Source organism: Balaenoptera borealis (assembly GCF_965194805.1).
Source record: "Balaenoptera borealis genome assembly, chromosome: 14".
Classification (NCBI taxonomy): Eukaryota; Metazoa; Chordata; class Mammalia; order Artiodactyla; family Balaenopteridae; genus Balaenoptera; species Balaenoptera borealis.
This window is the reverse complement of record NC_138875.1, coordinates 71521351-71533482: the sequence shown is the minus strand read 5'-3', so window position 1 is coordinate 71533482 and position 12132 is coordinate 71521351. Positions and strand designations below refer to the sequence as shown.

At 40.7% G+C, this 12132-nt stretch overlaps 1 protein-coding gene across 7 annotated transcripts in view; it reads left to right on the top strand.

Moving 5' to 3' along the window:
- Positions 1-12132, top strand: part of EIF4ENIF1 (eukaryotic translation initiation factor 4E nuclear import factor 1) — a 41314-nt gene that overhangs the window by 12513 nt on the left and 16669 nt on the right. For all 7 annotated transcript variants that reach the window (XM_082353088.1, XM_082353086.1, XM_082353085.1 and 4 more), the window contains 5 exons: positions 836-909; positions 2723-2850; positions 5477-5763; positions 6019-6217; positions 9771-9946. In XM_082353088.1, coding sequence (XP_082209214.1) covers positions 836-909; positions 2723-2850; positions 5477-5763; positions 6019-6217; positions 9771-9946 — 864 coding nt within the window. The remainder of the gene's footprint in view (positions 1-835; positions 910-2722; positions 2851-5476; positions 5764-6018; positions 6218-9770; positions 9947-12132) is intronic.

Sequence of the window (12132 nt, the reverse complement as noted above, 5' to 3'; positions counted from 1 at the left end):
GACAAAAGAAGTTGTAGAAATGTTCCAGATTAGAGACCAAAGAGACATGACAACCAATATCTGGTTCTATACTGGATCCTGTGTTAGATTCTAATAAAAGGTAATACAAAGGACATTATTGGGTCATTTGACAAAATTGGAATCCAGAGGGATAAAGTGTTATTGATAACTGGTTGTATAAAACTGACAGCACTTCTCAACCAGGTTCTGCAGAAGTGAGCCCTTATGCCCTAAGGCATCCATTGTATGTAATAGATTCTCTTCTCTCCTGTGCATCTAAAATGATACTGGCCAAGTATAATCCTTGGGAGAATGGAAAAATAGTCATTCAAATTATTTTCTATAGGGCTTAATTCTCTCATGGAGCCACAAAAAAAAGGCTGTGAAAGAATATGCTCATTTTTAGGAAACAGGCACTGAAGTATTTAGGGGTAAAGGACCATGTACATTAAAAAAAAACCAAAAACTATCCCCTTGTAAGTTGGCATCTAATGCATTTAAGACCAGTCAGAATAGCTGAAGGTTTTATGTAAGCCTGAAGCTACCATGCCTTGATCAACGTTCAGTGTTGTGGGGTATATTATTGGACAGAAGTTTATGAGAGAGTGTATTTTAGCAATAAACTGATCACTTACGTTATTTGCCAGTTCTGCTTGAGCTTCTGGTGAGAACCTTGAGCTGACTCTGGTCCTTTCTGGAATAAGTCAGGGTGTAAATAAATAAGAACTGTATGAACTGCTTAAGGTAGACAGTCAGTTACTGATAACAAAAATAAGTTGAAAATATGTGGCCCAAGAAATATTGTTCAAAATCACCGTATGATTTCTCTTTCTAGGAGGAGCTCTTGGATATTAAAGAACGCCCTCATTCCAAACAAAGGCCTTCGTGCCTCTCTGAGAAATACGACAGGTATCTGGGGGGGTCAACTTCTTGTTACACCAAACTTAATAAATGGAGTTGTATTGTTTGGCTGGAATTACGAGTGGGGAGATTTCAGTGGTAATGACATTGGGCTTCCACACAAATAAATTGCACGTAAGCTATGAACATGACTAAATAGCATCTCACTGCACTGTCTTCATCAGCTTTGTTATTAATTAGCTGAAATTCAGAGATTTAAGCTGCAAGGAACTCTAAGGACAACTGAACCAATTCTCTTTCAACTAACTGGTGATGAAACTAAAACTAGAAAATGACACATTGGTCAAAGGCACATTGTCAGAAAGCAGAATTAAGACTTGAACACAGGAGTCCTGACCAGAGTCTTTTCTCTCTACCAGTGGTTTTTTGCACTGTGCTTTGAGGGTCCTTCAAGGGCCTGCCTGGGGCAGGACGATCAGGAGGACTCTGGGCCTTTTATCAGTCCCCCACCCCTCATCCCCAAACAAGAGAACCATTCAACCATTCAGATTTTTGGGGGTGGTTTGTTTTGTTTTGTTTTTGCCACACTGTACGGCATGCAGCATCTTAGTTCCCTGACCATGGATGGAACCCGAGCCCCCTGCGGTGGAAGCACAGAGTCTTAACCACTTGGCTGCCAGGGAAGTCCCCACATTAGCCCTTTTGCATCTTGGGCTCTTTCATAAGGTAGAAAGCTTTGGTTTGAGAAGGCTATAGCTAAAAATGGTCTGAAAGTCTCTTAGAATAACCCTACATTGCACTTCTTATGGTTATCTTAAGACTTTAAGGTCACTTCTTAAATATCAAGGTAGATGGTTCATATTGGCCCACATTTTTTTCATATATATAGTGTTTAATTTTTTGGTAGAATAGCACATGCTTTTTTAAATTTTGTACATGGACAGTTCAGAAGGTTGCTGAATCTGGATTCCTCACCACTTTCCCCTGGTGAGGGTGATACTTGAATAATGGCGATTCTAATTAGTTAGGAGTTTTTGCTAAGTCTCAGATTAGCTGGGGGTTTTCTTTGTTTTTGTTTCGTTTTTTCTTCATTAAAGCTGTAAAGGTTTTTTATGCCTCAAATTCAATTTTCTTGTTACAGCTGTTTCTTCTTGGCATAAAATAGTTATCATGGGCACATATTCCCTTTGATTCTGAAGTGGAGACATTGTGCCTAATAATAATAATGAAAATAAGAGAGATGGAGGAAAGAGTTTCTCATCCTAGCAGAGCTAGAGTTAGGTACCAGATCGTTGGGCTCCAAAGCTTCTCCTCTGCACACTGCACCACCTGCCACCCCATCATTAGCGTGGGAGTAACAAAGTCAAACCCAGACTACAGACTTTAGGCTCTTAAAGAGCTGTCTGTCCTACTTGTGGGAAAAACTGAGACTGTACATAGAAATTCTGGAAAATATACACTAAGCATTCCAGGAGCTGCTTCCAATAAGAGGATTAAGGGGCTTTCTCCTCCCTGTACTAATCTTCAGTAAACTGAGTAATCAATATTTATGGAGCATTTCTTTGTATAGGACAGGCATAGGTACTATAATCCATATGCACCCCAAGGTTTGTGGTCTGGATGTTTCATTTATGCACAAACCACTGCTTTTCAAGTGACTATTGCTATTATGTGAACAACAATAATGTATTGCTGAATTTATTAGTTTTTGTTTTCATCTTGAGAGAACCATTCTGATGGCAACCATGAAGTTTTATATTGAAAAGGGATTTCCATAACCTGTCACCTGAAGTAGTAGAAATTAGACTACATGTGTTATTCGTGGTGTAAGTGCTAACTGTAGGTGCCCTTTGACTTGCAGTGATGGTGTCTGGGACCCTGAGAAGTGGCATGCCTCCCTCTACCCGGCTTCAGGACGGAGTTCGCCAATGGAAAGTCTGAAGAAAGAGTTAGATACAGATCGGCCTTCCCTGGTGCGCAGGATAGTAGGTGAGCACAGTCTCTGAGAAGTGGGGGCAGCGATTTTGTAGACAGTGCTCTTTGCTGCTGGCTTCATTCTTAGCTGTGAGAGTTTTATGCATTGGGAGAAAGTATCATTATCAGGAAACTGACTTAACAGTTCATTTCTTTTTTTTTTTTTTTTTTTTGAATTTTATTTTATTTATTATTTTAAACAGTTCATTTCTGATTAGCTAGCAGAGTAAAATCATAGCCTTCCTATGTAGCAGTGGTGAGTAGACTGTATTAGGCTATGTGCTTTTGAATTAAAAGTACCAGGTCTTTCATTGAAGTGGATAACTGAGTTAGATGTGGGGACCCTAAAGCTGCGCTGGAGAGCTGGTTATGCCCAGTCTCAGGTGAGACTTTTCCTCAGGTATAAGTTAGTTCTGGCAATTCTTAATTCACAATAGAGTATGATCTGAATACTGGGTTTCGATGTGGTTTGCGACTGGAGTAAAGTTTGATCTTCCATACCTTTCCCCCTTTAAACTAGAAAAGTGAAATGGATAGCTGGCAGTATAAAAGCTAGTCAAGGAACTTGTTGCAAGAGGGAACTCTTTTTGAGATGAGAGGAACACGCATAAAACCAACTTGGAACTGAGCAAAGAAGATGGGGTGATGACTGTAGCTTGAGCTGTAAGACCCTTCTACACAGATGAAAACTTAGAAGCAACCTAAATGTCCAGCAGTAGAAATGAAGTTGAGTAAACTTTGGTATATCCATATATAGGAGTGTTCAGCTGTAAAAACATGTTGGAGACATGTTCACCAAGTTATACAAAACTGTCTATTTTGTGTCTTATTTTTGGAAGAAAACAGACACTGCATGGAAATTCTGGAAAAGTGCATACCAAAACATTTTAGGAAATGTTTCTAGTGAGAGGATTAAAGGAGGTGTTCCTCACTTGGACTTATCTTTAGTTTTCTGATTTTCCTAGGAAGAATTTTTGTGTGTGGTGACATGTTTTTCTTACATCTTTATTGAGGTAAAATTGGCATTCAATAGACTGGTACATAAATGGCACATAAAGTGTACCATATGATGTTTTGACATGTGAATACAATGTGAAACCATTACCACAATCAAAGTAATAAGCATTTCCATTACAGCTAAAAGTTCCCTAGCACCCCATGTGTCCCTTCTTACACTCCACCCCCGCACTGCAGGCAAGCACTGGTCGGCTTTCTGTCACTATAGATTAGTTTACATTTCCTAGAACTTAATATAAATGGAATTATACAGTATGTATTCTTTGCGTAGCTTCTTCCACTCAAAATAGTTGTTTTAAGATTCATTCATGTTTTGGGGTATATAAAAGTTCGTTCCTTTTATTACCTAGTAGTATTCCATTGTGTGAATTTGCCATAGTTTATCGATTTATCTGTTGATAGACATTTGGGTTGTTTCAAGTTTCTGACTGTTAACCAAAACTACTCTGAACATTCATGTACAAGTCTCTCTATAGACATGCTTTCTTTTCTCGGCTGAATATCTTAAGAGTCGGATGGTTGATTTTAGCCAGTCTAATAGGCATGTATCACATTATTGTTTGATTTACATTTCCCTAATGATTAATGTTGAGTATCTTTTCATATACTTATTTGCCATCCATATATCATCTTTGGTGAAGTGGCTCTTCAAACCAGTTGTCCTTTTTTTTTTTTTTTTTTTTTTTAATGTATCGGATACAGGTCCTTTATGAGATATATTCTTTTTTTGGCCACGCCTTGTGGCTTGCAGGATCTTAGTTCCCCAACCAGGGTTCGAACCGGTGCCCTCGGCAGTGAGAGCTCAGAGCCCTAACCACGGGAATTCCCTCAGATATATTCTTTGAAATATGTTCTCCGAGTCTGTGGCTTGTTTTTGTATTCTCTGAACAGTAACTTTCAAAATGCAAAAGTTTTAGATATTGATCAAATCCAGTTTATCATTTTTTAAGATAGATTGTGCTCTTGGTGTCATGCCTAAGAAAACTGTGCTAACCCAGTGTCATAGATTTCCTCCATATTTTCTTCTAGAAGTTTTATAGCTTTAGGGGTTACATTTAGATCTATGATCCATTTTGAGTTAATTTTTGTATATGGTGGTAGGTATGAATTTAAGTCTTTTTTTTGCATGTGGATATTCAGCTGTTCAATACTTTAACTTTTTAAGTGGTTACTGTTTCAAATACTGACACCTACTGTAGTTTATTAATTGACAAAACATTTGCTAATAATTACATAGATAAGAATTTAGTCAAGGGACTTACCTGGCAGTCCAGTGGTTAACACTCCGTATTTCCACTGGAGGGGGCACGGGTTCGATCCCTGGTCGGGGAACTAAGATCCTGCATGCCGCACTGCGCAGCAAATTAAAAAAAAAAAAAAAAGGGATTTATTCAAAACAAAGGGATTATGGAGATTAATCATGGAAAATTATTGATTATAAAGTACATTTATTCCTCCGAAGAGATGAAGGTTTGCTCATCTTCGTTAAATATGTGAACTCTCTAGCTGTTTTAGTGGTGACTCTTTTCCAGTACCCCCATGGCCACCAGTCATGGACAGACCACCTAGAGAGGAAGAATACCCTTGCTGGTTTGCTTAACTTTTCTTTCCGGCATCTTTCCAGATCCTCGAGAGCGTGTGAAAGAAGATGACTTAGATGTTGTTCTCAGCCCACAGAGACGAAGCTTTGGAGGGGGCTGCCACGTGACAGCTGCTGTTAGCTCCCGGCGCTCAGGAAGCCCATTGGAGAAAGACAGTGATGGGCTCCGCCTGCTTGGTGGACGAAGGATTGGCAGTGGGAGGATAATCTCTGCTCGGACCTTTGAGAAGGATCACCGTCTTAGCGATAAGGACCTGCGAGACTTGAGAGACAGAGACCGAGAGAGGGACTACAAGGATAAGCGTTTCAGGGTTTGTCTTCTAGATCCTCTGGCACCTTGTGTGTTCACTTCGTTTATACCGGGTTACCTTGAAATGCTGGGTGAACATAGCCCATTGTTAAGCCAGAGGGAGGAACAGAGAGCTGGGGGTGGGGAGGGGCTTCAGGTCTATAGCATAGCATCTTCATTGTACTACTGAGCGTTATTTAATTCATCAGTCCTTGATTGAGGTAGAAATGCCGTAACTAGAATCCTGTTTTTTATTTTGCATTATGTACTTTTCCAGAGGGAGTTTGTGGATAGTAAGCGTGTCTTTGAGCGTAGAAGAAATGACTCCTACACAGAAGAAGAACCAGAATGGTTCTCAGCTGGACCCACAAGTCAGTCTGAAACCATTGAGCTGACTGGCTTTGATGATAAGATACTGGAAGAAGACCATAAAGGGAGAAAAAGAACAAGGCGACGGACAGCCTCTGTGAAGGAAGGTCAGCAGAAACTTTCAGAGGAAAGCTCACTGTTCTGAAATGAGATGTGCTTATAATTGGCTTAATTGTACACTTAGGAATAGGCACCAGTGTTAAAAGTGGCAAGTTTTTAATGTTGAAGCCTGATTTTGAAACTTCTTCCTGTGAGTTCACTGTGTGTAGATTGTACTGTCTCCTCAATTTGTCCTGCCTGCAGTGCTAAACAGAAAAGTCTCCCATTACCCAGTAAGAGCACTGTGTACACGAAAGTGTTCCCCAGGGGTAAGAGCATGTGATAGAAATAATGAGGGGTCTCATTTATTGAGCATGTATGTACTGGACACGTGGTAAGCGTTTTGTCTATGTAATCCTACTTCTAACAACCCTGTGAAGCAGATATTATTGCGCCCATCTTACAGATGAGCAAATGGAGATGCAGGCGGCTTGTGTGACTTGTCTGTGGACACTGAAGAAGTGAGTAGGGAAATTGGGAGTTGAACAGGATGCTGTGCTTCAGAGCCCACCTCCTTCACCATGGTGTTAGGGTTCATAGTGTTGTCACTTGGCTTCTCCCAAACTCACTTTTCTCAGGTATCCTCCTTACTAAACCGAAGAAGCCAGAGCTAATGTGCGAGGGGTACCTGGTGAAGGGTGGGGGCCCACTAGTCGTGTTCAGAGCAGTGACCAGGCTGGTGGTCTTGGGAGGAAGCAGGGAAGAGGCAGGTGGGTAACTTGGGAGACTTTGCTGTTAAATTGCCTTTGAGAGATGCCTTTGTCTCATGCTCAGATTAAAGCAGCACCAGCAAGTGTGGTCTTTTCACCTCATGGTAAAGATCAGGCTTCTGATGAGAAAAAGCCCATCTTTTTCTTAACTGAGATGAAATCTGAATTTCAGCCATTCTTGTATCAACACGGGAGGAGCCAAAAGTAGCAAAATATATCAGTAGTGTCACCTCCTCACCTTACAGATGCAAAGAGACAGGACTGGAAAGAGGTGACAACCAAGACCCTGTCCCGTGGGTTTAATGGCAGCACCTCAAGTATCAATAGAATCCAGAGGTCCGGGCTCTCTCACCCCATTGGTTAGTTGCCCTAGCTACTGTGTTTAAGATAAACAGGTACTCTAGTTGCATCTTGGCTGCAAGAACGAAAGGACGGGGAGGGATGATGAGTGCCTTTGAGTCCATTTATGTCTGTGTTCCAGCTTTCCATTGAACTTGGTATGTAGAGTTCTCTGCAGGCATGTAATAGTGCTGGGAGTATAGCCATGGACAAGACAAATGTGTTCCTTGCCTGCATGATTTTAATACAAGTGTGTGTTGAGCACCTACTCTACAGGGCCCAGTGCTAGGTATTGTACATATGGTGATGAATGAAACAATCTGAATATGTATTTCACTTATAAACAGAAAAAACAATTATGTAGAAGGAGGAAATGGTTAAAACCCTCCACTGATAGAAAATTTTAATTTGTATTCTCTCTAATGAAAAGTATATGTTCATTCTAGACTTCCCTGGAAGTCCAGTGGTTAAGACTCCACGGGGCATGGGTTCTATCACTAGTCGGGGAACTAAGATCCTGTATGCTGTGCAGTGCAGCCAAAAAAAAAAAAAAAAGAAAGAAAGAAAAGAAAAGTATATGTTCATTCTGAAATGTGGTAACACTTGCCCTTAGTTATCTTTCCTGGGTCCCTGGCTTTTGAGACTATCATAATAAATGGCCAGTTGTGTTTGTCTGTCTGCTAATGCATGTTCCTACCCATTCTCAGTTGTCAGGCCCCGTTTGCTCTCAAGCTGGCATAAAATTACACATGGGGCACTTTTGCTGCTTGCATCTCTGTTAAGAGATGTTCTCATCTCAACACAAAATAAAAGAGAATAGGAGAAATACTAAAGTTTTTTTTGTAAGAGTATGAACTAAGTACAGACTCTGTCTTCTGGCTCTCATCCTAAAGTAGGTAGACAGGTTCTGGTGGGTTAAATGAGTTAGAGAGAAGCACTGCTCTAGTGGAAAAGGACACAAACTTGGCATTGATTAGGCTATTAAGTTGTTTACCTTTTCTAGGGCTCGGTTTCTTTGTCTGTAAAATGAGGAAAATACCTCCACCAAAGTAGTCGTTTTAGTTAAATGTCAGTCTTTAAGGAACATCGTTTACCTCTGCTGGTTGGCAGTAAGTGTGTGCTGACCCACTGGAGAGGCTGCCCGTTGCCTTGTCCATGGCTCATAAACGTCCATCTCGCCAGTCGCCTTAGGCCCTCAGAAGGCCCAGGGTTCTGAGGCGGCAGGCACCTCTGTGGAGGGGCAGTGCTGCCTTACACACACAGCACAGCATAGAAGAGCACTGCTGGCCCACCTAGGGTTGAAATTTCTGCCACCTGCTAGTATTGAGACCTTGGGTAAGCAAGCCACTTAACCTTTCAGTTGTTGTCCCCTGCCTTGCTGTCTAGCCTTTTGAAGTGTTATTGGAATGAAAGCAGATGATAGCATTTAGCCTCTCTTGGTCTAGAATATCCTGGATGAATAATGAGACTGCAGTCCTGTTGGGGCCTTTTGAGAAGGGATGGGTCCAGGCTTTGGCACTTTTTTTTTCCTAGGAGGACTTCACGTCTGCTGTGATCTTGAAACTATAGGCAGCTTTTACATCGGTGCTTTTGCAGGAAGGGGCTTTAGGAGTTCTGTTCTTCAAATTAAAAAGTTGATTTTCCAGTATCTCAGTGCACTTATTTTAAAAGGAAAAAAAAGTCTGTTTGTATCTGAAGGATTTTTCCTTTTGCCCATCCTCTGGCTAAAACTAAGATGTTAGCTTCCTTAAATGGAAACTTGGTAGCTTCTCTTAGACCTTATCTTCCCATCCTAACAACCAGACATAACTCAGTTTTAAATGAACCAGGCACTGCAGAGTAAGACAAAGCTGATGAGAGCAGCTTTCCTGCCTCAGAAAGCTCAGTCTCACCAGACTGTTCCTATAATATAGTGTGATAAGTACTCTGAGAGATAACACAAACATTATAGAGAAGGCGGTGATTAATTTTTTGGTAGGGTAAAAATGGGTAGGCAGTGCAGACTTCCTAGTGGAGGTGACATTTGAGCTTTGCCTTGAAGGATGAACTACAATCAGTAGGCAAATGAAACTTGCCCTTGGACTAGGTTTCACATAAATACCTTAGGTTGCTGAACCCTGACTTAAAGTGGTGATGCAGATGCATGGGTGAAAGCAGAGCCAAATTAATTTCATTCCATTTTTAAGCAGCAAGAGAGGCTCAAAAATTGTCCTTTAAAATAAAAAATTAGAAAAAAATCCACTACATTATAGAAAACTTGAAGAATGGGCAGAGGAGGGATCATAATCCTTCCTAAATCATGTTGGTGTTCTGGCTTGTTATTAAGTCTTTTTTCCTCCTCTAGCTCCCATAGGAAGGGAACTGTTTTACTGTTGCAAGTGCTGCACTGGCACAAGAAGTCTGCTTTTAAAGTCATCTGTGGCTCTTCTGCATGTGTGATGATGCTGAGGCCACAAAATATGTCTGGAGCAGTTTACATGATCAGACTGTCTTTGTCCGGTTTTGCTTTCAGGCATGGTCGAGTGCAATGGAGGAGTGGCCGAAGAGGATGAGGTGGAGGTCATCCTTGAACAGGAGCCTGCTGCTGATCAGGAAGTGCCAAGGGATGCCGTCTTGCCCGAGCAATCCCCAGGAGAATTTGACTTTAATGAGTTCTTTAACCTTGATAAGGTGCCATGCTTGGCTTCGGTGAGTGTAGCAGCATGCTTATAAACATGGATGGAGCAACTGTAGGGTTAGATTTGACCTGAGTCTTTAAGATACCTCTTTTTAAAGTTTTGTTTTGCTAGATGATTGGGAGTTTTTTGGCTTTTATTCGTAAATATTATGTTAACTTTTGTTGGCTTCGTTTTGAGAGGCTAAGTGGAAATGACTAAGTGAGAATTCTATACCAGTTAACTCTTTTTCCAGGTTGTTAGCATTGGACTAAGAATTCTGCAGATGTTTAAGAACATTGTCTGCTTTTATTTTTAAGTAGTTAAGTGTTTGTTGTAGAGCCTTATTGTGGAGGTGGATTTTTATAACTGATGATCAGTATCATACTGACCTGCATTCCTTGGGTAAGGCTGGTTAGGTGGTACCTGTGTGATGTAATGGTTCCGAAAACCTTTCATGAAAAGGAGTGTGGGATACTATCGCTGTTGCTGTTGAACTGTCGAGGTCTAATCTTTCTCGACTTTTAAAGTAGAAACAGTAAGACATCCCAAATCTTCACTTGGTACCTGCCCTTGCTCCTGTCCCCTTTAGCCATTTAGGGATTAGTAATGCCTCATCAAATTTTGGGAGAAAAGATGAAACTATGGCCTATGCCCCCAGAATTGAGATTTTTCTGTGGTTGCTGAAAGAGTGCATAGGACTGATGAAATAGAATTTTAAAAACCATTTGACCAAAAGCATCTGTACGTCCCAGATGTCCTTTACAGGACATGAAATAAAGCAAGTAAGTTTGACCAGTCCTTTAGAACTAGTGGTTCTAACTTAACTTACTCTACTCCTTAACTGTAACTGCTTCTTGTTTGATCATTGCATGAGTGGACAAAGCTGGGCATGACAGAGAGGCATGCCTTTGTCATTTGCCTGCCCCCAAAAGCCTAAAAGATGGCCACCCGGAATAGGTGAGCAGACACTGCATAGCACTGATAGGTACAGGGCCACAGGTGAGTTCTAGGGCAGTACTTCTCAAATTCTCTATGGTGAAGGCCAGGTTTTATTTCCAATCCATTGAGGACCAGTACTTTAGTATAAAGTACAAATATCACAGCAATGCTCAGTTGCTATAAAAGTTGCTAAGCATTTACTCCAACTCTCAACTTACCTCATTGTGGACCAGCTTGGCCCAAGACCACACTTTTCTACAGCGCTGTTCAGGAATATGTGGAGGGCGGCTGCAGATCAACCGGCAGCTGCATGGTTTTGCTCCTTAAGTTCTAGCACAGTTTTAACTGTAAGTCCTCTAGCCAGATACGTCACTTACAGTGAGCTGGCCAGTAGTCCTTTGGCTCACTATGAGCAGAAGGGTTGCATCCAGATATGAGTTTAATTTACTTGATGTAAAACTGAGTGATCCTCTCAAATTCTTAGCTTTTGAGGGGACAGTAATTTTTTATTTTTATACCAGCTGTGTTTAGTGACTTTTTTTTTTTTGCATTCTCTTAGAAGACAGATGGAAATCTTATTGTAAAAAGTTTTCACAGCAAAAGGTCAAAATTTAGAGGCCTGTACTTGGCTCCAAATGTGAGTACCCGTGAAACTTACCTGTGTACCTAGGCAAAGGAAGAATTCAAAACTAAACTTTTAATAATAGGTAACATGCATACAGTGCTGATTGTTTTAGGCTTTATATCCAATAAGTCATTTAATCCCCACAAAACCCTTGTAAGTTAGATTACTACTGTTTCTGTTTTACAGATGAGGAAGGCAGGCACAGAGAGGTTTAAATAACTTGCCTAAAGTCACATAGCTAGTTAGTAGTGGAAACTGAATTCTAATTTTTGTAGTTTCAGTTAACAGTCTTTACTCCTAATTCCCCCCAACTATACTGCCTATAAAGCATAAAAGGGAGGAATAGGAACTCAGCACCATCTTATCCTTTGGCCCTCACCCTCAACCAAAACTTGGTTAATTCTGAGAAGGTACCTAGCTAGGAAATCTCTCCATGTTTTTCATGGAGGTACTGCTCATTAAGGTGTATATTCTATAATAGATTCACTTAAAAGCAAAGCTGGGATCAGTAAAAAGAGATGCTCTGGTTGTGCTGTATAACCAGCTGGACTCTATTATTATGCTCAGAAAATGACCAGTCAATTGGGAAAAATAAGAAGGGCTATATATAAGATTTGAATATCAACTGACAAATGATATAAAGTGTTTGAAGT